This window comes from Gymnoscopelus braueri (genome assembly GCF_963280865.1).
Source record: "Gymnoscopelus braueri genome assembly, chromosome: 3".
NCBI lineage: Eukaryota > Metazoa > Chordata > Actinopteri > Myctophiformes > Myctophidae > Gymnoscopelus > Gymnoscopelus braueri.
In genome coordinates this window covers 20842665-20870232 of record NC_137612.1, presented here as the reverse complement: position 1 = coordinate 20870232, position 27568 = coordinate 20842665, and the positions used below count along the sequence as shown (strand labels likewise).

Here is a 27568-nt window from a genome sequence, read left to right as displayed (position 1 = left end):
ACACATGCACACACACACACAAAGCTGAATCACAGGGAAGCACCCAAATCCTACCAACAAAGTCCCGAACCACAGTTTAATCCCGCTATTAAATTCCCCCTGTCCCACAATGCACTCACCCTGTCCCGGCGGCACCATGGGCACCCTGTGGGTGTCCGGGGAGGGACAAGTGAGCCCTGCCTCGGTGATGGTGGCGGGACTCTGGCTGTCATGGAAGAAACAGGAGTAGGTCTCGCCGGCTTCCAACACGGGGAGGCCTGGGACGGACAGAGACAGCTGGAGTGCGGAGAGGAAGGGATGGAGAAAGAGAGGGGGAGATTATTAACAGACCACATAGGTCACATTAGAGCTACAGTACTCATGTTTTTTTTTATTGAATTCACCAGATTTAAAGAGGCTCTGAACCATGGTCCAAATTCTATCCATCAGGACCCCCTCGAAAACAAGATGATACATCTCAAGGGGTTTATCCTTTCAATAAAAAGGTACATTATTATTATAATTATTATTCATTAATTACAGTTAAAAAGCTGATTTCGGATCAGTACTAGAAGCATCAGAATCTACTGTAGATGAATACGTAATTCAAATGAGACTGAGAAATTCCGCCACTATTTATTTCCAAAATTAAGCTGAATTGTCTTTAATCACGTTAACTTCACAACCAATTCACATTTTAAAAACAAGTCCTCCTCTGCTCTATTCTCTTTCTTATCCTCTTTACTGTACAGTATCTACCTCGTCTCTAAAGCTTATCCATAACGCAGCTTTGTAGCTTTTGAAGCTTTGTATTTTTCACTACATCCAGACAGGCCAGGACGACACTCTGATCACTATCTACTTTTGACTCACTGACACCTAACAATAACAACCAAAAACACACGCGCACACACACACACACACAGAGCCCTAGGCTAAATATCCCACCTCAGCAGATATGTCTGTGAATTGTATAAGAATGATTCCAAGATGATCTGTGGGTGGTGGGGGGGGGGCACGCACATGACATAATATACTGATACTGTGAATGTTTGTGTTTCTTCATGTTTTATATATTCCATTCATAACCAGGGATTTGTCTTGCAACTAGAGATACTAGTCTCCAACATGAGTACTCACACTGAGGAAGACTTCATCAAACTCAACAGGGACTACAGAAGGCTCATATTTTGGTTTAATTTACCCTCATTCGAAATATGAACATTCAATATGCAGCAAATTTAGAAAGGAACACATTTAACTTTCCAGAAAGTGGTGAAAAACTCTACTGCTTTATCTTCTTCCATCTTTATGTTTCTTTATCCATTCTTAGGTAAACAGGGTAGAGTGTAGGGCTTTGTGTGCATGCGGGGTTCAGGGAAGGTGGTTTGAGGTCAGAGGCATTGTTGCTTGTTTTTTTACTCATCTATGTTGATCAGTAAAATGAAAGACAAAACTTTTGTTCTTGAGTCGGGCGAGTTGTTTGTGAGTGTCCTTGCAACCGTACCGTTCTCCTCTCCTCTCGGCTGATGTTGGAGGGGCTGAGGTCCTGGACGGCCAGACACTGCTGCTCCATGTCAAAGCTCCACAGCCACTGTCCTGCCTGAGACCCACGGCCACATTCTGACTGCAGCACGCACCTGGAGGATATGTTCATGGTTACGATTATGCATTTTGCTATGCTGTGTGAAGTACCAGTTCATAACCGTCATGCTTAATCCGTGGCGATCATAGAAAGAGTTTCTGTGAGAGAAAACCAGCACCATACTATATTCTAAAACCTACTGTAGGACTCTGCCCGAGTTTATTTTCATCTCTGTTTTTCTAAACAAAGTCATTCACACCCGAACCAATCAAAGCGTACATTCACATAGATCTCAGTAAAAATGTCAACAGTGGCCGACAGTCAGCTTCCTCCTGTGTCGCTGGTGTATCTAATAAAAAAAACTAAAACAATAGCAATAGAGCGTAAGTAGCGTAAACATGGGAGCAGCATTCAGAAGTTGGCAAGAGCTTTAGGAGCGTGTGTGGTTGAAGATAGTTGTTGAAGGAGAGCCCACTGTCCCTACTGGTCAGGACAAGGGGGTCAAAACATTGCAACAGTTACAAAATATCACTTTAAGTGCCACCGCAAACTGAGACACATGTCATCATGTTGTGTAGTAGTCCCTATGCAGAGAGTTCAGACATATTTTTCTGTCTCTCTCTAAAGATTTCTAGAATATTAGGCCAAGACATAGTATGATCTACAATATGATCTATTATGCATCTACAAATCCTAGCATGGCCTGCACTGATTCCAAGTTTAATGGAAGAAATCAAGAAAAATCAAATTAATTTAGGTTTTCAGGAGAAAGGTGAGGTAGGACACAACAACAATGGAAGAAAATAATAAACAAGCAGATCATCTGTGATAGGCTGCACCCAGCTCTCAGTTTGCACTTGAACATTTTGGACAGACAGACCAACGGACTTTCAGTGGTGCACTCTAGCTACATAGTCGCAACTTCAAAAGCAGAGATGGATAAAGAGATGAGAGGAAAAAGGGGACAGGTGGTGCAAGTAAAGAGGAGAGAGGTAGGAGGAGACAGATGGGAGGGTGAATGTATTTCATTAGAAGTCAAAAACAATCCCATTAGCACAGACTCGAGTCTTTTTTATGGGAACTTGGCAGAAACACGTGCACGCATGCATCAACAACTTCCATGTTGGCAGATGCTGTGCCACTGGACATTTCTTGGCTTTGCAAAAAAGATTCTGCGGAGTATGTAATTCTCAACAGTGCTGTTCTTTTCCCAACAGTAGCTGATATTAAGCACAATATAAACAGATACATCTTTTTTGATTTTGCTGTATTATTCTGCTTTATTATCATTTATTTATTATTATATTTGATCTATACGTTTCAATTGTATTTTACAATAATTGGTGAAGCTGCTCTACACATATCTGTTGTTGTTAAGACTTTTCACAAAATGTTCCTGTACTGCTGCAAGGAGTTTTTAGCTGTAGTTGTTAACGGTGAGCTCACCTTCCCTCCAGGACACACCATCCACAATAGGGGTCGTAGGCTAGCAGACACGACTGACAGTCCAGGTGTTGCTGGCATTCGGCCACAGGCCTTTTCTGTAGCTGTAACGACAACAACACAATATTATTCAGCCATGTTCATGAGACATGTTGAGTTCTTACCAAGCCCAGGAATTGAAACTGAACCATGCAAAATTGAAATTGAAATCATTCCACTTACAGCTATCAAAACTGAACTTAGAATGAATATATTTATGGTATGGTCTCTAAAGTTTAGTTCATGATCTGGGGTATTACATAGACTAATATTATACTATATAGGTATAATACCAGGCCATAACGTTTGAAAAAATGTGTGTAGACAAATGCAGAAACAAATACAATGCCATAGGAATGCGTTATGTAGAATCTGTGTGTATGTATGTGAGTGTATTGTACCATGGTGGAGGTCATGATGAAGAGATGCTCTTCAGTCTGGTCCAGTATCAGGTCAGAGCTGATAGCCGTGTTCTGTTGGATGGAGATAACAGAGTATTCCTCCACCTCACCATTAGGACCGAGGAACACCTGGAGAACACACACACACACATACATACATTACTACACATGACTGACCAGGACTCCTTTTTTGCCGGACCCAGGGGGTCTGGCTTACATGAGGCTTTGTACCCGTTTTCTCCATACATGGGCATGGTCACTTTGTCCTTAGGCCCCAGCCATAAAAGTCTGTCCCCCTTTCGTCCATACATGGGCATGTTTTGTACCCGTTTTCTCCATACATGGGCAAAAAACTGGTTTTGGTCACTTTGTCCTTAGGCCCCAGCCATTAAAGTCTGTCCCCCTTTCGTCCATACATGGGCATAGACACAGGCTGACACGTCATGTGAAGTCTAGGTCTGGCAGAACCAGGTCTCCTGGTCTTGTTTACTGTAGTTATTGTTTAAATACAACAATAACCTTCACTGCTACACAGTACACACCCAACATTTACCCTAAATCTGAACCTAATTCTACCACTAACCCTAAACACCAAATCTAAACTAATTAGTAAGAACCTTTTCATATTTGGTACACACACACACAAGCATAAGTGCATACTCACACAAAACATTTAATCAAGTTCCTGATTAAATACAGTACATTAGAAGTTTGACTACAAAACAAGTTGAGCCAGGGGGAAAAATGTCTCTTAATGACTCGTTTTATCTCTAGACATTGAAACTTTCAAAGGACAGTGTTGGTGACCTCTGTCATTAGAAAATGAAGCTGTCCATACTGTCAATCCTCAAATAAAAAGCCCATAAGCATCTACATGGAGGACGACATTCTGAAGTAATTGCGAGTAATAAAAGTGTCAGCTTGAGTGACTCTGCCACACATCAGCCATCATGTTATTTACATCAGGTTCACGCCATCTAACGGGAAGATAGCTCACCAGCTGGAACACAGACAGCAATCATCCTAATGGGAAGATGTGCAAGGCAAGTTTTTGAGTGCGCGTGCGTGTGTGCTTGTGTGCTTGTGTGCTTGTGTGTGTGTGTGCGTGTGTGTGCGTGTGTGTGTGTGTGTGTGGGGGTGTGTGTGTGTGTGTGTGTGTGTGTGAATTTCACCTCCTTTTTTCGTATTTTTGTTCATGTAGATGTACGTAGGTGTGCCTGTGCACATGCACACACACAGTGCCAGGCTGATGCGAGGGCTGTGAGCAACGGACGAAGTGGGGGCCAAGAATTCTCCACTATGATGTGCTAATCCAATCATATTGGTTATGGAGGAGGATTTGGGCTTTGGGGTCAGTTATGCAGGCGCTTTGATCAGTCATGTCCTCAAAGACTATCCCCACACACGTGCAATATGGAGAAATAGACACGAGACATATGCGTCTGATGCTTAACCCAATTTATACTGTTGTATAACAGCGTCTCTCATCGACAACAGCAGATCTGCAACTTCACAACACATCATTATGCAACATATGAATTAAGGCTTAAATGAGATCCCCGTCTTCAAAAAGAGAGACGAGGGGAAATACCCAGAGTTGAGTTGAGAGGAACCCCCCCCCCCCCCCCCCCGCTTTCTTTCTTTCCTTCTTTTTGTTTCGAACACCATAGAATAAAAAAGTCACAATAAAACAATAAAAGTATTGTACTGTTTTGGGTAAATGAACCACATACACAAGACGTTACACACTGATACTTATATGCCACGAGCAAAACTAAACAGTCTGACAAACGCACAAACTAGCAGGGTGGGAGTGGAGGAGGAGGAGGGTGGGAAAAGATATAGCGATAGTGAAATGGGGGGTGACTGAACAACAACAACTATTGCATGCTTACCACACAAACACCCGCTTTCTCCCACATGATGCGTCCAGCTGACCTCAACAAAACAAACATTTGTCCAGACATCCCCACCAGCTCACACAGTGCAATGTGATTAAAACATTGACAAATTTCAACTCTAAATCTGCTTGACCTAGTCTGATACTGGCTCCAATGTTATAAACACCATCATAATTTGATTTAGCGCGTTTGTTATTCCTAATGGCCCAATTCTTAGCTAAAATCATTGCTATGCCATGTTTCTCTAAGCTCTCTCGCTGATAAATTGAGATAGTCGATACTTGAGAAAAGCCAAGAATCCAAGATGTCTAGATACGTCAAAATTGACATGCAATATGGCACATTAAAATATCTGATTATGTGCCTATTCCCAATCCAAATATAATAAGAAAATGTGGTGAAAAATGATACACATTCAGTGAAATAAAATGATATAAATGGCCAACACAAACATAAATACATTTAACACAGTGTGGTTTGGTCAACGTCAAAGAATAACTTTCTTTCTTTTTTTCCACAGCAAGCCAGCCAAAATGTCAGTCATGTGGTTCAGCACTCCCGAGAGTTTATATTAGAAAATGACTGAGTCCGTTGTGTTATTCTTATCTGAAATGTCCATTGTCAGTGGTTATTGTCAAAAAGACAAAGACTGACAATGTCATCATTCATGAGACAGCGACAGTGACACAGTCTGTTGTTAGAACTAATGAGTCTGACACTACACTGCACTGCATCTGTCAACAGCGACTGTGTGACTCATAGAGCCCCATTGGCGGGACATGACAAGGCATAGCTTGCGATTTAGTTACCTCTGTGGCGAGTCACAGTGTAAAAAATACTGTTAATGGGCATCATTGTGTTGATTCTGCTTACACAGGACTTAACCACAAGTGAAAAGCCACTAACTGACAGGGACAAAGACATAATTGTCGGTTAATGGGCATACTCATGAGCTGCAAGCGTCCTCTATCAAGAGGCTTAAGCCTGATTTATGCTTTGGCATGAATCCGGCTGTACTGGTGGTCCACTGACATTTATAACAGACTTTGTACAGTACAGTATAACAGATAGGCCCCTGCATCTCTCTACGTTTATACAGTAATGTATAACAGATAGGCCCCTGCATCTCTCTACGTTTATACAGTAATGTATAACAGATAGGCCCCTGCATCTCTCTACGTTCATATCAGCTTATGTGGTTCTTTTATGCGTTTTGTGCCTGGACCAGGCTATTCATGCTGGATCGCTCCCATACCCATCTTTCACTCTTAACAACTCAACATTCCATGCATCTCTTCATCTGAAACCTTCAGAGACCTGACCCCTGGCTGAACTCAGGAAGACGCCACTACAAGTGACCCCCCAACGTGACCCCGTTGCGACCTTCGCACTGGTCCACGGCACCTTAGAAATCAAACAGACAGGCGAGTCACAGGCGCTTCATCATTTCACGTAAGCCTGAACAGAACTTAATGTCGAGGGACTGTCCACTGAAACTCATTGAGATGAACCATGGCATTGTCTCTCACTGGATGAGTGGCACAGAGTGACAGCAAGAGCAACCCCCATGAAGCATGAGGGAAACTATGGTGCCAGTCTTTGCTTATATGATTCAGTCTGCCAAGGAGAGATTACATGCTACCATTTCCTGTCCCTTATTGTGATTCTGATGGACCCCCCACAGGGCAGTACCCTGCCAATATCTTACAAAGGATGAGTTGTGGGGGGGGGTCTGTTTGGATTATAACGCAACAAAATAAAGAAGGAACGAAGGCCAAAAGAGGCGAGAGACAGGGGAGCTCACTCACTGCAAGCCGTCACTGAGGACACCGGCATATCTGGTCATTCCAAAGGAAGATAAACAACCAAAGCTGTACTAAACGGCAACCTGGATTGTGTCTGATTTATTTCTGGAGCCTAACGTTCAGCCTTACACCTACGAACACAGGGGATCCATTTCAGACCTCTACTTGTTGGCAGGGGAACAGAGCGCTGTTGAGTAGTAGGGGTGAAATGAAACTTGAATTGAATGAATGTCTATCCATCCGTTTGTCTGTCTGTCTGTCTGGCTGGCTGGCTGCTCGGTTGGCTGACATGTCTGTACAGTTATGAAAGCGTTATCCCAGGCATACTTCAGGTTATATAAATAAGATTTGCTTGTGAAGCAATGACACAAGCTGCAAAGTATGTCTGACTTTCAAGCGTTCATGTATCATGAGTCTGATCACTGCATAGCATCACACTAATCTGAAACAATCATAATAAATTGTACCAGATCGCACCGCCTCGTGGCATTACAGCAGAACACAGAGAATGAAAGTGACATGTGTGGACATGTGCTCTTATCCAGTGGTTACCAACCATATGATTTTGTAACAACCACACATTATTATTGCAATACAACTATACATATAAAAAGTTATGATTTGTTTTATTATTATTACATTGTACACACTAATTTCCCAATACAGAGGCATATTCTATACCATATTTTTTTTAATTAATACATATTTTTAATCACTTTCAACATTAATAATAACAAAAATAGCAGTGCAACATCTCGCAACACCCCACACTGCAACGCGTGAGCTTGTAGAAATGCTATTTTTGTGAATGATGAATAAAGGAGTGCCTTGACATTTTGACTTGCTCATTGTTGTGCCTCGAGCCCAAAACGTTTGAAAACCACTGCTTTAATGTGCGACAATCTGTACCTTGTGCAGGTTCCCCTTGGAGTCCCCTAGGAAGGCGATGGTATGTCCGGCTCGAACACTGACAGCCACAGCGGTGAGACGGGCAGACGGGCTGTTCAGTATGGTCTTTGCTTCTACGGCCATTCGGCTGGCCATCGGGCTGGGGGTGTGGTCAGAGCCGCAGGGATAGGCCTCTAGCGTATTCTGTTGGGTGGGGATGGACAAGGATGGAAAGGTCAGTCGTGTACAAGTGATGCAAGATGTTGGGCAAGGAAACTGAACGCTAGCATCCTTAGCCTGGAGCCAACATTCGGGGAAAATAACAGATCTACAAGCGTGCAACGTGTCACGTTGAGAAGTGTTGTTGTGAGCTTGTAGATCTGCTAATTTCAGCAAACATTTATATAGAGCGAATACAGTAGGAGGCCTGGTATAGAGCCCTTGGGAATTCGCTCAAAGAAGTATAGGGTTTAAGTGGTTAATATACACTATAGGCATAGCTCGTCAAAACAAAATTTTTTAACCCTTGCGTTTCTATTCTGGGCATGTCATATATTCATCTTATAATAGGCGAGCAAGCCTACCTACAAGCTCACAATGCGTTGTAACGTGACGCGTTGTGAGCTTGTAGATCGCTATGTGATGTGCAACTATAGGGTTCAAGTGGTTATTGGTTAACAGACACACAGCTCGGCAAACGAAATTCCATAACTTATGATGTCAGCTTGGTACAATAAACATTGCCTGATAAATGAATTACTATTGATTTCTGGGACAGTTCTATGAAACAATAGCTCCATCCTAATGCTGTTCAGGGGGATCCCAGCAGAGATTCATCATGAACGGGTTGGATGAGAGAGAGAAACTATTGCAGGAATCCAGTAAGCTCTGCTCTGAGTACTTTAAAGATTACAAAGTATTTGTTTTTGCTGCTACGTTTTGGCAACAGATTCTTCCTGTTCTGGCAGTGGGGGCTGATTTTTGTTTTATTTTCTGGGTCCATAAGATTTATTTTTCGACAACAGTGTTTGAAAATGAGTTCATTGCTTCATGATTAGTACCCATAACAATAGGAAGTAGAGGCAATGAACCTGAGAACATATTGGTCAATGGCTACTTGTTTTGATTAGTTTTTTTAGGGTTGGCTAAGGCTTTTTAAAAGCACTACCAGCTGGGATATAACTGAAGCTGAACAACTGACCGAACATGGATTCAACCTTAACTACCACATACATATTTTGTTATCTCTGCTGTACAAAAATTATTCTCCTGTCAACTAAATAATGGCCAACCTACCGCAAGATGACAGCCGCTATATAGGCCTTTCTAGGCTATTGATTGAGATAAATAATAGGTAGTGCACACAGTGCACACTCCGCACAGGCCTGCAGGCTTAGCCTGCCTACACCAAAACATGGAAAGCCTTCCATTAGGGTCAGCTAAGTAAGGATGACTCCATGGAACCCAAGAATAGCCCCAAACCATGTTATGACAAATAAAAACAGAGTTATGACGGTCAGTCCTGAAACACTAACAGGTTAATACATCACTGGCTCCATTGGTGGACTGGAGCCAGTGATTAGCCTGTATTTACGTTGGCAAAAAGTCACAAAAAGACAGTCAGGCACTGCAGCACAAGCATGCTGCAGTGCAGACTGTAATCATCTGGATAATTCAACCAACGAAGACTTATGGCAGTAATAACCACAAAGTAGTTAGATAATGAGAAAGAGATTACTTCAAATTGTGCAACAAACAGAATCTGTACAATATTGTCTGGTTAGTGCACTTAATGGTAGAAAAACACATCCCTGCCAACCGCAACACTGCAACATGTGACACCATCCCTCTATTTTACTGGGGCAGATGGAATTTGCTTGTAAAGGGTGTATGTATGAGGACTGATTTGTATATTTTCTTAATGGACAGAACTTAGATTGTCCACCTTCAACAGGTAGTAAATCTCTTTTGAGCTTTAGCATCCATTTCATTGAGAGACTTTATCTGGCTAGCTAGGGTGTCCTGGTCAGGCCTTGTTAAACGTCCCCCCCATCACCCACTATGTATGCCTAATTCCGCCAATCAATCCTTGCCCAACCAGCCGTCCTATTAAATTACAGTGCAGCCCCCAGAGCAGTTGGTCGCAGCACGTCAGGTTCAAAGGCCAGGGCTTGTTACAATGTCCTCCAACATAAGTAGTCTACATGAAGCAATGCTATAAGATGGATAGTTCAAGATGCAACAAGTCAATGCCCTGCGCACCCAAATGGCCCAAAAGGAAGTAATGCAGACTATCAGAGCACATGCGACACCGACACCGACACCCACACCCACACCCACACCCACACACACACACACACACACACACACACACACACACACACACACACACACACACACACACACACGAATAGAAGCACTGGGCAAATGTATAGTACAACCAAAACATTATATTTCCGAAGCAGCTACGGTAGCATTACAAAGAGGGCTCATCTAATTCAATCTCACCACATTATTACATTTGTCTGAGATCAAGATCAAATTAAATTGTATTCTTTCTCTTATATGGACGGACGTCACTTTGCTTATAGAGGTTGAGCCTGGAAATCTTCAGATGTAGCGGCCATCAGCTTTGCAAATGAAAGCGTAAATGTGATAGCCAACCCAGAGACATAACTCACTGGCACAAGGTTCTTTTGTTAAAATAAATAAAACGGCAAAGAGATTGCCATTACCTTGACATATTGACATTAACCATGCTTATTCTTTCATACAGTCACAGAAAATCTTTCTATCTTTTCTTTGTGCCGTTTCTCTTTTATTATTTATTCAAGGAAGATTTACTGAGCATGTGGACACAGATGCACCCCATTTTCTTCGGCACTATCCAGTAACACTAAAGGCTGTATAAACTAAAGTCTGTTAAAGTGTTTTGCTCAAGTTCATCAGGAGGAGTATAGTTGTTTAAGCCATTAAGACCGGGCGGGAACGCATCTGTGTCATTTTTTTATTTGAGCTAAACAAAGCATTATTTTACACTTTGGCTATTAAAAAATAGCAGATATACAAGCTCATAGCGCGGCACCAAGTGCCACGCTACGAGCTTGTAGATCTGCAACTTTTATTTATTTTTGAAAATGTGTGCAAATCTGTGAATATATATATATTATAATATATTTAATTTTTAACTAAAATCTTTGCTGCTGGGGGGTCCCTAGAACCAAACATTTTGAGATGGGGGTGCGCGGCCAAATACATTTTGGGTGGTCCTTTAAAAAAAAAAGTTTTTTAGAAAACAGTTGGGATTTAGAAGACATTTGTAGAATCGGCTTCTTCAGGTCTAAATGGGTTAAGCTTTGTAGATTAAGCAGAGCGTTCCTCATTAACATTCATTTGCACCCACACAGTGACTTAATTCAGAGACCCGCTAGGCACGACCACTAACTTCTGAGAACATGAAGGACACAGGCCCACTTTGAAAACTATAGCAAAACATGAATGGACCAAAGATGAACTGTGAAAACGAGTACGGCTACAAAGGTCTGGTTTAACTCACCGAGGGCAGGTTGGCACAGTTGGACTTGACTTCGTACTCTATGTAGGCGGCTTCCATCCCTGCTTCTCTGCCCGCCTGCGTGTAACACAGGTCTCTGGTGGAGTTAATCCGCTGGTTCAGATCCTGGAGGTTGAACATGCAGAGGGCAGAGTCCTCACTGGGGCCCGGCGACGAAACCAAACGAGTCGAGAAGACCCCCAGGAGCACCTCCTGGCCGCGGCTCTCTGCTTCGTCCTTGGGGAGCCCCAGTCGGACAGCCTGGAGGAGGTTGTAGACCTTTCCTGTGCTGGAGCGGCAGGTCAAGGGCACCTCCACGTACGAGTAGTAGGCCTGGTCGTCCACACACACGCGAGAGACGTAGGTACGGTACTCGCGCAAATGCGACTTTAGGTCACGGCGGTAGAAGAGAAAGTAGACGTGCTGGCGGTGAGCAAAGGACGCCACAAAGTGGTGGTCGTACTCTGAGAGGGGGCCGGCAACGGCCAGCTTGGCCGTCTCCTCATAGGAGAACAAAGGCTCATGGGCAAGGTTTCGTGTGGATATTGGCGGATGGCCACTGGTGTAGCCACGCCCTACGTACAGCACCGGCTGTCGGTCAGGACGCGAACGGACTACGAGTCCCACGGTGCTAACATTTGGGTCGTTAGCCGCCACGTACTGAGTGTCCACTGGCTTCTCTGCGGAGAAAAGGACTGCGTTCACAGAATCCAAGCTCCGCTTTTGGCAAATCCCTTGACTGACGCTCCCACAGGTGATGAGCTCCATGGAGTACGGGTCCACCAGCAGGAGTTTGTTGTGGTTGCTGGTGGCCTTGGCCATGGGGCATTCGCTCTTTTTGACAGGCGGCAGGCACTCGCGGCTGTCCGTCACTGGGCCCGTGTTGTTCTGCAGCTCCAGTTGGAGGAAACGGTCCAGCTGAAACAGGCGGTCTCGGGCCCCGACATAGACCCGGCCCACGCTGGAGTGCGGATGCAGGGCCAAGTGTTCGAACAGGGTGTCATTGCGACTGAACGTGGGATAAGTGCTGGAGGGGGACGGGTCGGACGCTAGGACGGCGCCAGAGGGTACTGAGGGGAAGGGCGAGCTAGCGGCTAAAAGCAGCAGCAGCAAGGACAGCAGCGACCGGCCCGCTGTGGCTGAAAGACGACGCACCACCCCCGGAGGCATGGCAACCAATCTACAGGAAAGAAGACAGGGACAGGATTTAAAAGTCAAATTGTCATTCAGTAAACAGCCAAACACTCTCACGGCAGTGACCAGCAAAATGAATCACTTTCCAGTCCTGACCAAATTACTGAGTGGTCATTTAACTCTAAAAGTGTACAAAATAAATGCACCCCCAATGTCCCCATGGGTTGTGCGACCAAATAATTGTAATCTTATTTTATTATATCATGTAAATCATGAATAAATAACAATGACCTTCTCCCACCATGTAACCAGAGCTGTCCGAAACACATAACTCACTAACACATAAATATTGCTATAATAATACATTAAAATGTATGATTGCCAGAGTACAAGACAAAATAAATGTATATTATTATTAATAATATTCTTTAGTTTAAGCTGTACTTTTAAAAGATGCACAGAGCAGTCCAACAAGCCTGACAAAAATAAATAAGTTAAATGTATACAGGCAGATTTTCTTTGTCTAAAACACACCTTCATGGGTCCAGCTTTACACTGGAGTGTAAAACACTTTGAATTTTACTGTGTGCTGAGAAGTCTTACAATGGGGTTTAAACTTTCACCTTTGCCCTTTTTAGCTAAATAAATAAAGTTTCTGATCATATCAAAATGTCTCTTATCAATGTTAAGCTATCACAGTTGATTATGAATCGATGCAGCTATCTTGGCCAGGTCTCTCTTGTAAAAGAGATTTCGGATTTCAATGAGACTTCCTGGTAAAATAAAATGAACTCTGTCTCCATGGTGAGATTCTATGACTACACCGAGGCAACATTCATTGAACATACAGTACATGATGACAGGGCTCCAGCTCACCATTTGTTTCCAACGTTGTGTTACAGAGGCATGTCACCTCTTGACCTCCCAGCAGCTCGGGTTTAAAAACACATCTCTCTCAACACACCTGCAACATAAAGAGCACAGAAGATCACGTGTGATTACAGGTCTGGAATGCAAGAGACTTAATTGGGATTGAAGAACAAAACATGTTCTCTTTATATTTCGTCGTACAGCGAAGCATATAACAGGCAAAACTCCCCCGACTTCCCTCCCGTCAGGGTGTGTTTCTGTACCAAAGACATGCTTTTGAAAACACCTTGTATACGTTTGATGTATTGGGAACTGAAGCTGTCAGCATGACATATAGTCCCTTGAAAGCCCGGGCCAGGACCCTCATTCCCATTGAAATTCCCATCAGGCCAGTTTCTGTCAATTTCTGTGGGGTCAACAACCCCTCAGCCAAGGAAGCCAGGTCAAGTTGTGTCAGTCACAAATGCCTTTCAGCACCACACACACACACACACACACACACACACACACACACACACACACACACACACACACACACACACACACACACACACACACACACACACACACACACACACACACACACACACACACACACACACACACACACACACACACACACACACACACACACACACACACACACACACACACACACACACAATCCTTCTTCATCGCTAGGATACCAGGTACAAAACACTTCAGTTCCAGCATCGGCAGGGAAGCCAGAAGAAAAACAAAAACGGTATTTAAAAGAGGATGGCATGAGGGGAAAGACCCAGAGCTCCTTTTCTGTCACCTAAATCTATGCTTCAGTCTTTAGCTATTTTCCCACTCTTCTGTACTCATCAGCATCTCCAAGTACCCTTTATAGGTCAATTTTTACACTCTCAGAGTAAAACGAACACTCAGATTTTACTGTGTATATGACCTCTGGCTCCTGCACCAAACTCTCTCTCCTCTGCCCCACTCATTATCTCCCTCATTCTTCTCCCTCTCCCCCCTCCCCCTCTCTCCCTCTCATGCCTCAGTCTTTCTCTCCAGCCACTGGCACGGAAGTGGGATTATCTCCTACCAGTTGGGACGGGTCTTTGGTGGGCCTGAGCTGGGGGAGCAGACTGCAAAAGACACTATTCACCCCGCTCAACAGACCGATCCTAATCACAAGAACGTCAACACACACACACACACACATAAGCACAAACGCATAGACCAACACCTCTTTCCCTGCCACCCTGGAGGCATTTAGAGAGCCTGCTTTGTTGGCAGCGATCTATGTGGGAATGGGGGTAAAAGCCTGACAAAGAGCCAAACGCGAAGAGAAAAGAGAAGGAAAAACACAACAACATTTAATGCATAGCATAATAATTTCCACCGTTTTCTGTATCATTTATAGACTTCACTAAACGTGACTTATATCTGAACCTCCCACCTCTGCCACTTCCTAACAAATGTTTATTTTTCCGCTTGATAGCGTGCTCATGTAGAACTAATTATAGCTCCAGCGCAGACTTTATCAACTGACAGACCCAGAGGCCAAGTAGGTTGATTGATGCCTTGGTGACGACTAGAATGTAAAAAAAAATAAAAGAATACAAAAAATAAACACTGGAGCAAAACATTACAAAAGCAGTGGAGAGATAAGGCAATGTCCATTACATGAACAAACTTTGTCCTGAGAGAGAGAGAAAGAGAGAGAGAGAGGGAGAGTGAGAGAGCGGGGGGGAGGGGGGAGAGAGCAATATAGACAGAGAGAGAGAGAGCAGAGAATATATAATCCTCACTAGGTGAAAAGCTGCACTTCTCTCTCTTCTGTTAGGTGAGGCCATGAACTATTTTTCAACTTCTCATCTTCCTGTTATAAAAGGTGCACTGCAACCCTGTTCAGAAAACTGTGAGAAAGATGATGTCTGGATCCTAGCAGAGCCATTCAGGGAATGACTGGCATGTTAATACAGGGGAGGACAGGCAGCAACAAAAACACCTCTGCTCTGGTTTCCTTCTCCTGGCTGGTAGTGGATTCTGGAGGTCTCTCCTAATTCCTCCCTGTGGATTCACAATCTGCACAATCTGTGCACACAGCTTTGCAGTTGTCGCTATCGATAACAGCAGACAAAAATAAATTGTGCACTGTGCAGGATGTTGTGCAAATCGTCCAAATGCAACAACACACCGCTCAGCCGCTCCCTGTTAATTTTTTCCATCGCCTCATTTTGGAAAAATCAACCTGCCAAAATGTACAGGGAACAGGGCCATGCTTGATCATCCCAAGTCCTCCCTCTTCCTACGGGAAATAATCCAATCAGCCTCAACTTCATTCAGACTGTTGGACACATGAGAACAGGAGAATGGACTCATGATTAAATTCCCTCACTTTGAAAATCATATTTAGGATAGAGGTGGAAGTCTCTTTTTGTCACTTTAAGCCGGCCTCGGGTATCAGTTTGACAGGAAGGGGGAAATGCATGCTTCTAATTGGTTTATATGAATGTAATGTTCCTCCACTCCTGTGTAATGGAGTCTGCCTTGTTCCAGTACTGGCTGAAGGAGGACGGTGCAGATAATAATGCATTGAATTCCTGAGCTGAGCTGCATCTTAATGCTGAATAATGGATTGGAGACATGAATAAACAGCTTCTAAATCTGCACGCAAGTTGCATGTTGAATGTATTAAAATACATAGATTATTAAGGAGATAAACAAGTTGTCACATAGACAGGCTCTGGGCCAATGCCAGCGTGGAGTCCAGCAGTGGTAGAAGCCCTATAAGATGATCAAGTCCCGCTGACCTCATCTCGACTAAATGGCTCAATGGCGTTTTCAATTAAGCCATCGTCTGCTTCATTAACCCATTAAGGTCGGGAACGCATTTTAGATTTCTTTGGCAATTCAACAAATAGCAGATATACAAGCTCATAGCGCGGCACCGAGTGCCACACTATGAACTTGTAGATCTGCTATTTCTTGCAAATCTTTGAATATATACTTTTTAAAGGGAACATTTCTCAAATCTTTGCTTCTGGGGGCCCCTGGAACAAAATATTTTACAAATGTTCGCTTTAGAAAATATATGTTCAAAGATTTGCACAAACTTTCAAAAATTTTCTAAAATAAAAGATCTACAAGCTCATAGCGTGGCATGAGCTTGTATATCTGCTATTTTTTAATAGTCAAAGAAATCTTAAAATGACACAGGTGCGTTCCCGGTCTTAATAGGTTAACCCAACAAACTCATTAATTTCCAAATCAGCTGCCCTACATTTTATTACAGTGTATACAAGCAGATACAAATTGGGGGATGACAGAATGTTGAAAGAGGGGGGGACAAAAGTGGAAGAGCGAGAGAGAGAGAGTGAGTAAACCAGGGTCTGACACCAAGGGAAGTCACCACAAACAAGTGGTTACAAGCCTCAGTGCTTCCTGAGAGCTGATGGAATGTGACTAATGATAATAAGCCACAAACTGAGGGAGTGAGAGAGGAATAGAGAGCGAGAGACATAGAGAGATAGAAGGAAGGAGGTGGTCATTAATTACAGTGCCTACCCATAATGCCCCATTCAACACCCACTCATTCATAGAATGTGGGAGAGGAGGAGGATAAAGCCGGTTTCTAATTAGTGCCATAACTCTGAGAATGAACACATGAACGGTCCTGTGTGCACATCATGCACTCGTGGACAAACTGTATTTCAGGCGCACGGCACACACAACACACACATACTGACCTCTAATGAGAAGTCCTCCCAGTCCTCTCCTTACTTCAAACAAATAAAGACACACAGAGGAAAAAACGGTGTGTGTATGTGTGTGTGTGTGGGGCTGGATATTCGAGTGGCTGCAGCCACCCCACCTGCTGTCAGTCATTGCCCTAACATCAACAAACACAGTGTTTACAAAGGATGCTTTAGTGTCTCTAAGAGCTTGTGGTATACAGTTACACAAACACTGGCCATCAGCGTCCCTCGGTAATATACCCCCAAATCCAGCCCCCTACTGCCAGCAATGCAAGAGTTACAGTCATGATATACGATCTGTGTAAACCATTAGAGCCAATCTCGTAAAGACTGGCAACGGAAACGCAGGGTTACTGCAAATGTACACCATGTCCTTTGGATGACAAGACCGTCACGCAGAGAAAGCAGCGACAAATTATGATGTGCCAGATGAGAAGCTACTGTTGAGAAAATTGCACTGTGAGGGAACTAACTGTGGGGTCGTAAATCTATTTAACAAAAAGGTTTTGAGAGTTACACAGTGTCAAATGTGTGTTCTGGCCAACCAGACAACTCAAGGAAATTACAGAGAAAAGAGGTGAAACCTAACCTACTCTGGATATTCACATCAGGAAATGTCCTTTAATGTGAATTTTGTTTTATTCAATCACAACTGTGGAATCAAGGCTCACCCATCTCTTCTCTGTGTTGGCAATACTCACAACATTTCCGGTATCAATGCCAAGAGGTGCTGATGTACGACTTAATTGCTACTCACACACTTGCCAATTTCGTCAGATTAGTATTATTATATGGAATATTACTTCACATCCTATAAAAACCACCATAAAACAAATTGATTGTATGACTCCTCCAATGAAACACTGAAGATGAAGACAGGTGGTGTAATATGTTTTTTATACTGTATACAGTCTATAGTTTCAGTAAAACTTCATGAGAACTATTTTTTTTTTTTCTTAAATTTTTATCCCGCGATTTTGTAACCCTATTTTTTACACCCAGTGCCAATTGTCTATGTAATCCTGGGCACTACCTTCCCTCTGCCAACCTAGGGAGGCCAGGGCCGAGCTCATGCCTCCTTCAATGCATGAGAGCCAACTGACCTTCTTGTCACCTGACAGGGGAGAGTTTCCCTGGTTGGACGTAGCGCGTGGAAGGAACACGTTATTCCAACCAGTTCCCTTCCCCTCCATCAGGCGCCCCGGCTGGCCAGGGGGAGGCAGTATAGTGACCAGGATTACTGCATGTTTTTGTGAGGGTACCTACCCTAGGAGACACGGGGAGAACATGCAGACTCCACACAGAAAGGGCCTTTCGCCAACCCCACCTTGGGTATGGGCACTGATGACGCGGAGGAGAGAACACGCCTCCAGCGCCCACAGCGTCCCCCTGCGGGAATCGAACCCAGGACCTTCTAGCTGTGAGGCGACAGCACTACCGACTGTGCCACCGTGTCCCCGCTTCATGAGAACTATTTATATCAAGTCATAACATCAGAGCCAGCCACATCACACAAGCCTCTGGTCTACCATCAACAAGTTCCGTTAGTCTACAAACTGGTGCTGTGCAGTTCATCATGTTTCTTAGCGTGTGCCAACACACATGACAACTTACTGGATGAAAACTCTATGGATATATACTGTAATTAGTATAATCTAATTTGAAATGTGTGCGATTTTCTGCACATCTAATGACTGGAGACAGAAAATTAAGTCATGTTTTTATATAGCCCCACTCTTAACCATGGAACTGACCTGCACACTGGACAGCCCGGCTGGCTGACTAAAAGTTATTTATAGAGACCTCCAACAATGGTGGCTCAGCTAAAGAGAACGCATTCCTCCTCGGCTGAAGAACTTCAGGCAGAGAGAGAAAGACGAGGAGACGGAGAAAGATGAGGCGGGATGGGGATGGGGGGGCATGGGGGGATTATCGCTCTGGGCTCTCTTCCGGAAAGTTCTCCCAGAAAACACACATGAAAAGTCTCTCACTGTAGAGTGAGGTTTTCCTGATTAGTCCCTTTTAAGGGGAGAACTATCTTGCAGAAAGACTCCTCTGGACATGTTCCAGTGGTTAAGGGAGAGACACTTGTCAGTGAAGAGGGAAATGGATAGGGGAAGTTCCCATGGCTGTTAAACTTTATAGCCCAGAAGAAATCACCCCAGAGTGACAGAGGCTGGGCTATTGGGGAGGGGGCAGATATCTGGGTGACATCATTGTGCCGCAGGCGACTGAAAAACTCATATCGTCTTGACGGATCTGGGTAGTACGCAACTGGCATCCATCAAACAGCATTTGAGTCCTTGATATGAATCAGTGTTCCCCAGCAAGGGAACTATGTTCCTGGTTGGAGAACTGTCTCGTTGTCAACCCCCAAAAAGAAAATTCCCTTACCTCATACCTTTTGTGCTGTCCCTAAACTCTATCATTCATGTCTCTTTGTTAAAGGTAGGGTAAGTGATATTTTTTGGTTAAAACAAAAAGTATTTTGTTAAAAGGTTAAAATACTATATTCTGATAGTAATCATTGCTATAGAGTGTTTTTTCAGTAACAGGGGTCTCCCTGTCTCTCCAGCTCTTTAATAAACAGAAAATATTTTTTTCGGTAGGTGTCAAAATCTCAGCCAATCAGGAGAAAGTACCCATTTTTTAGCTTAATTTTTATAGTGTTCCAGTTCCAATTTTGTCTGCTCATTTCTTAGTTGCATCACTTCCAATTTCACTTGTTTAATCTGTATCCTGATTGAGTTCTCTGTCCTGATTGGATAAAATTGGAAATGAAACTGAAACGAAAATGTATTTTCTGTTTTATAAAGAGCTGGAGAGACAAGGAGACTCCTAATACTGAACAAACACTCTATAGCAATGAGTACTATCAGAATATTGAGCTATTTAACACTTATTTTAACCAAAGCAAATCACTTACCCTACCTTTAAATTCAGGTGAAAACATTTTAATCTTTGAGAAACATTGTAAAGTTGTGTATGTTCTGTTGTGATCTAGATCATCAGAAAATGAATGGCTATCATAAATAAATACCAACAGCTGCCAAACAGGAATGCTATAAAAGTGAATTTATCTGTACTGTAGCTCAGATGGTGACAGGTGCATCTGGTGGCCCACACCAAAAACTAAATATCTATAGGGCACTCACCACCTGTGAACCCTTGTAAAAATCAATTTGCGATGCCATGAGTTTGAATGTAAGTCATGGCCCCTGTAGCATGTCATTTCCTTTCTCTCAACCTCAGCTTCCTGTCAAACGTTTATCAAAAGGAAAAGGAAAGGGAAAAAAAGGGCAGAAAGAAAATCTTAAAAAATAAATGTTGGAATGTCTACACTGGAAGAAGAAACCACGGCTTAATAAAAAGTACTCATCTACCAAGTCAATTTTAAATGCCAACATAATGCTTGGCTCTGAGATGGTGCATTCCTGGGCTGTAGGCTGGGTAGCCACCTGTCTCCATCCAAAGTAGCAGAGCTCAACAGCTTTATGTAATGCCAACAGTCCTGACAGAGCTGCAGATGGGGCACATTACTGTATGGCACAGCAGGCTAAAGCCTAACTTATACTTCGTTGTGCAACTGTGTCGCAATAACCGATCTACAAGCTCATAACACGTTGCATCGCGACGTGTTATGAGCTTGCAATCGACAATTTACGGCGCTCCATTAAGCACATACCGCATGCTCACAACACCGTGAATGCTAGCTCATAATCTGTCATCCCCTTGCAGGTCTCTAGTCTCTACAATTCGCTCTCTCTGCACAGCTCTCTCACAGAAACACTAAACAAAGTCCTCCACATTGTTAATTTAACACACAACAATTGACCAAGGGGCCATTTTTACACTCTCAGAGTAACATTAAAACAGGATATTACAGTGTTTGGATAAAATAGTAATGTTATTCAGAGGTTGGTGCTAAATGCTAGGCAGTAGCTAAGTCCACCAATAAGTTGCACAATTCAACTTGCACTAGAGATAGTAGGGTCAATATTTGTACCAGATAATGCAGGGTACATCTGTGAAGTGAATGTACAGTACGTGTTTGTGCGTGTGTGCGTTTGTGTGTGTATTATGATATTACAGGTCTGTACTGGCAATAGTTACAGCCTGGCCTATGCTATGTGTGACATTTGTGGGACTTTCTGCATGGGCTATTCCATCACAATGGGCTAGATGAAAAATGAGTGGTGTGTGTACACATGGAGACTGACTGACTGTATAATTCCATTGTTTAGGGCAATCCCTCTGGGTGGCAGCTGTCCAGTACAGCACTCATCCTGACACACAATAGCAGGGTGTGGACCGGGATGGACACAACACACACGCACGCACGCACACACACTATCATTACCAAGTCCCGCACCACCTAGACAACTGTATTTAACAACTTAGGTCTCTGTGGAGTTCAACAGGCCTTGAGAGTTCAAAGTGAGACCATGGTAATGAAATGCTAGATCAGGCAGACAGTGAGGGAAGGACAGACGAAAGGAATCATTAGACATAGGTGGGGCTTTGATATCACCATTGAGACAACTAGGTTAACCATTAACCATATGAAGCCTAGTGTTCCTATTCTGGGCATATCATAATAATGCGAACATTCAGTGAAAAAAGCATATATCGGCTATTTATGGCCGAAGAGATTTGGTGTAGAAGGAAAAAAGGGCACAAAGTATAGACCCCTAGGGGACCCCAGTCAACAAAGTACCGTATGTTGGGTTTAAGTGGTTAAAAATCCACAGTTTTGAAGAGAGGATGACTCCGTTAATGAGGTGACACAGAGAGCACAGGTAGAGGAGAAAAACATTGGCACAATGATTTAGCAGGGCCACTATTGCTAAAGTACTTTAAAACTCTCTTCAGGTGAGCATTCACGCATTCCGCACCACCAGAAGATGGCACCACACCATGTAAAGGTTACAAGCCCCCACCCCCATAACACCATCTATAGACCTGAGGCTCAGTCAAAGGCTCTGCTGTTATACTATAAGCTCTGGTGGGCAGGACGGCAGTTAGGCTGGGGCAAATTACACAAACACAACCTCTGACATTGGGTGGCTTTGTCCTGCCAGATCTGGCCCTGCCTGTAACAGTTCCAGAGTCAGTTATGTTGGTGAGCGACACAAGTATGAATCACAGCTTCTGTAATAAAGCTGACATTGGCCATGTTGTTCCTGAGGGCATCGTGCTTTTGGATGGACAGGCAGCCAGTGTACTGGTGTTTTAGATGCCCTCCCTAACAAAGGCAGACTTACAACAAGAAGGCTGCGAGAGCGTTGCTACAGTAGGTGGTTATCACGCCAACTGCTGGATCAGCAGTAAGCAGCCAAATACACACTCAAACCCACGCATACAATATTCCATGGCTTAAGGTGCTTGGATCAAGGGAAATTCCATGGCTCAACAATGTGCATGCATACAGAAAAAGTGACGTGCGTAGTGCGCGTACACACACAATCCAGCATTTGCTAATTTCAGCAAAATGGCTAACTGCTGAATCAGTCAGTAAGTAAGAAAAAGAATATGAAATTACTTCCATTAACGGGCTACATTAATCATTTAGGCTAACTGCCCATCCAGGACCTTTGGGAATAGTCATTCCACTGGAAAAAACGAGAACTATATTTCTTTCCATCAGTAACTCACTCAGATCATTCCCATAGACCGTCCCACTGCCCACTAGAGCAACCAGGTCCTCTCTATCTGACCGCTAGAGAGAGGCTCTACTGTCTGGCCTGTTCCATTCCAGAATGACATCTACCCTTGTCAGGCTCATATAAACAGGACGGTCACTGGCTAGCACTAATACACTGCTATGGATGAAAGGAAATGGGGCGTGTGTATATGTGTGTGTGTGTGTGTGTGTGTGTGTGTGTGTGTGTGTGTGTGTGTGTGTGTGTGTGTGTGTGCGCGCGCGTGTGTGTGAGAATGTGTTTTCATGAGGCAATGCGTTTGCAGGGGAAATTACAGCTTGTGTTTTAACATGCTGATTATGGCCGGAGGAAATATGTGCACATTATCGGAAAAAATGCAAAACCTCCTCTGACAGAAATGGGAAAGGACCACAGATTTCTTTCCTCTTTCTGGTCATTTTCATCACCAAAGTGCATAGCAGTAATAGGAGAGAACTAGCTACAGTAGCTATAGTGGAAGCAAGCACAGCTGATTATAATGTTATCCTAGAATTGCCATTAGCCACTTGTCAATAATTGTGACAATGGTGACTATAGTTTGGCCACTGAAATACACTAAAAACAGTTTGGGGTTGGCCTAGATATCATGGATACTATTGGTACTCACTGTGTTGTAGGGGGGGCATATAGCTAGCATAAGGGAATTATAACTACAGACAGTCAAAGAACATAAAAGGTACATTACATTTGAAGGAGACTGCTATGTGAACGTGAACTGATTCAACGCTCATAGTAACATTTATCGGCCATGTTTATTCATGAATGTGTTTGGCTTGGATATACTGTAGCCAAATGAGTTGGGAATGGATAGCGGTTTTGTGATTCATGGTGGATACGTAGATGCTTTGATGTGGATGAAAGTCATGGCAGGGCGGTAAGATCAGAGAGCTCGGCACAAAAGGTACAAGTCTGTTTAACTTAAACTGAACACATAAGTACACACACACACAAACAAACCACATTACACATTGACGAAATCCGAGTGCACACTCATACCTTCCGATACAGTTATTCGAACACAAAATTACCCAATACTCATATCAACTTCTAGATACGTAATATGCACACACAAACACCAACACACATCCATGTAAATTACCTTTCAGACACACACACACACACACACACCTAAATTACCAATGCCATCATCCAGACACACGCGCACACATTACGCACATGTAACCACCTGGATTCGAACCCAGGTCTCCCACGTGCCGAAGGGGAATCATCGACTTCACTAAAGGGAGACTTCTGGATTTCAGGCAGGACATACCCATGTTGCTACACACACACCTACACCATCCTCCAGAAACACACACACCCCTACCTACTACACCACACACAACCCAGCATCCTGCTTTCCCCCTTATCTCTCTAGACCCAGTGGCATATAAAATGCTAGTTCAGGACTTCTCACCGGAGGCTTGTGTTTCATTAGCCCCCCCTGACTGCTGAGCTGCTGCGATGGCAGCCCCTCGCCCTGTCAGGCATGCCTGCTGTTTGATGCCGGGTGTGAGCGAAAGAACAAAGCTGCAAAGAAGCGGCTGCATATTCATGACCGAAGCCGGAGAGGGGACCGGATAGAAGGGGAACGTGCAGGAAAATGCACACGCATGCATATGCAAACACACTCTATACCTCCGGCTTCAATGGCTTATTAACTGTACTCTGCTTTGTAATTGAGGAAAAGGTGTGGTTTTGCCTCCTGGAGCGCTTCACTCCAGCCTGTCAGCTCACTGCTCTCTACGATGGGTGGAGGATTCTTCTTAAATATAAAACAAGCTTACGGAAGAACTGATGTGAATCTTCCTTTCTTCCATGCGGCTGAAGACACCTTTTGGTTTTGACACAATGCATTTTACTTTTGCAATTCTTTTTCGTGTTAATTCAACTCTGAGAGTGTATGAAAGGACTGCGTAAGAGTGAGGGAGCAGCAGGCTAGGAGGAGGGGGGGCGGGCGGGGGCTGGTCAGAAAGACAAATATTTTGCCTCTCCTTAGTCTCCTGGAGGAGAAGCAGCATGACTGACAGTGTCCCAGCAGGCAAAACAAGTTATTAATAGACCAGCTACTGGGAGAGGGACAGACACAAGATGGACAGATGACCAGAGACAAGGAGAGGGAGAGGGAGAGAGAGAGAGAGAGAAGGAACGGGAGTCTGATATCTCCAGACATGGAAATCTTGAGATTTAGCAGGGACAAAGGCATGCTGAAATTAAAATAGAAGAACAGAGCACAAAGGTTTTCATGAACAAACACAAACTAACATGCTGTACCTCTACATTGACGCCAGACACAGTCACACACAGCAGGAGATTAGGGTTTCAATGTACCCTGGATGACTTCTTGTCTGCACGTCTGACAAACTTGACTGTCTACAAAGTTGTAGTTTAACCGGAGAGCTTTGACGTTAACAGACAGTCGGTTCAGCAACAGCCCACCATGTGCACACACACACACACACACACACACACACACACACACAATCAAAGATCACCTTGAAGCATAAAATCATGGTTATAGTTAGAAAGCATGCCCCTATAGTTAGAAAGGTAAGGTAAGGTGTCATATATATTGCCTTCCTGCTCACCACGCACTACACTAAGATTTGTAACAAACATTGGTATTTGGTAGTAATCATTCACTCCATTTCCAGCGTTTCTACTCAGTTTAACAATGGCCAGTGGGTAAGTATTGGAGTTGTTGAGGTTTGTCTAGATAGAACAAGGGGTCCTTTGAAAGAGAGCATCGTGAAGGATTAGCTTCCATTGGCAATTCTGAAACATTGAACTGCTGCTTCCGACCCACTCAGTCTGAACTACCCTGTGAGAACAATGCACGTGTCCACACGCACACATTCTATTAGTGTCCATTGATTTCCATTGACCAATGACCACATTCCTCTTCAAATCATTTTCACTATCACACAATCAAAAACTTGAGGCCACTTTGACCCAACTTTAACCTTAAAAAGGGATAGTTCACCCCCAAAATGTCTTTTTTTCCTATCAATTTCCTATCAATTAGTCACCCCATGGAGTTCCGGTAGGAGACTCTCCTACCGGAACCGCTGCCTACCGGTCCACTGGTCATCAAATTATTGGCTTAGGAATGCGACAAAAACAAAGAAAATATCCATGAATTCAAGTCTCCATGCGGTGACTAATCGATAGAATTTTCCCCCCCCAACCTTTAACCCCAAAACTGCAGCGTTAACATGAAATACTCTCCTTGAAAAGTGACACAAAATGGCCTCACTTTGCAATAATGTTTCTTTTCATTCTTGTGTGGACATTCAATCCTTTAATAGAACAGCAACACGCACACTCACCCTCTTTTCTGGGAACCATGGGCCTATAATCCTCTTTTTTAGCACAGCTGTCTTTTCTGAGGAGGTGAATAGTTTCCAGAGCTAACCGTTGTAATGTCAGTATGTATTAAAGAAAGTTATTTTAAAGTATGGCGGTTTAGTTATTTCGCAGAACACGGCAGTGTGTGTATGTGCGTGCGTGCGTGGCACGCATATGAGACATTTGCATAGGACAACATGCGAGGTTGGCGAGATGTGATGCATCTCCACACACACACACACACACACACACACACACACACACACACACACACACACACACACACATAAGGCCCCGTTCTGGCAGGGCCCGGGTACTAACAAGGGCAGTGTAGAGAGAGAAAGAGAGAGAGAGGGCAAGAGAGAAGGGTAAATGTTCGTGTGACTGCCATGCTGAATGATGTGTGCATACACCACTATACAAAGAGCCTCTTTGTGCTCGCATGCATCCAATGCTCCTTTTCCATAATATTGCCTTAATAAAACATAAGGGTGTGTTCTGTGTTGCTTACAATTCCATGGTAGCAGGGGTTATTGCACAACGTGCAAAGTTGAGAATGACGATGTAAAACAGTAGGGGTGGGCCACTGGCGTACGTACTAGTGCAGGTTTTACTAGAGCGTATACGAGTTTGGAGCACAGCAAGGCTCCAGCGTAGCATTAAACTGCAGTGAACATGGTGAAATGAGATCATAATAGATGTCAGGGCTCCAGACTAACATTTTAGTTGGTTGCACTGGTGCACCCAACTTGTTCATATACGGTATGTGCACCAGCACACACACACACACGCATAGAAAGACCGGCTAAATGTAAGGTGCACTGCTGCGACCAATGAAAATGTTTAGTATCACTGGACAGATTTCTGGGTCATAAATAGACCGTAAACTCGTTAAGTCCAATAGGGCTGCAAAAGTTAGCCGCTTTCAATCTGGCATCCCTATTTTGGGCATGTAATTAAAAGCAAAACATAAAAGAATAGGAAAAAACTAAATTGCACGACAACATTGTATGAAACTTAAGTATAAAATAGGTCTTAAGTGGTTAATCAGACTAATTGATTTAGTCAGTTATAAAACATTATAATTTTGTCACGTCAATTCAATAAAAAAACAATTTATTTATGTTATTTAAATGCACTTCTTGATTATTCTACAAAAACAATAATCAATAGGATAATCTCTGAG

At 43.5% G+C, this 27568-nt stretch overlaps 1 protein-coding gene across 2 annotated transcripts in view; it reads right to left on the bottom strand.

The window, feature by feature from the left end:
• Nucleotides 1-27568, bottom strand: part of plxnb1b (plexin b1b) — a 102169-nt gene that overhangs the window by 31500 nt on the left and 43101 nt on the right. For both annotated transcript variants that reach the window (XM_080424851.1, XM_080424852.1), the window contains 7 exons: nt 13605-13692; nt 11598-12774; nt 8063-8245; nt 3448-3576; nt 3011-3111; nt 1487-1619; nt 120-276 (listed from right to left, as the gene is read on the bottom strand). In XM_080424851.1, the coding sequence (XP_080280977.1) occupies nt 120-276; nt 1487-1619; nt 3011-3111; nt 3448-3576; nt 8063-8245; nt 11598-12764 (1870 nt within the window). In that variant the 5' untranslated portion in view covers nt 12765-12774; nt 13605-13692. The remainder of the gene's footprint in view (nt 1-119; nt 277-1486; nt 1620-3010; nt 3112-3447; nt 3577-8062; nt 8246-11597; nt 12775-13604; nt 13693-27568) is intronic.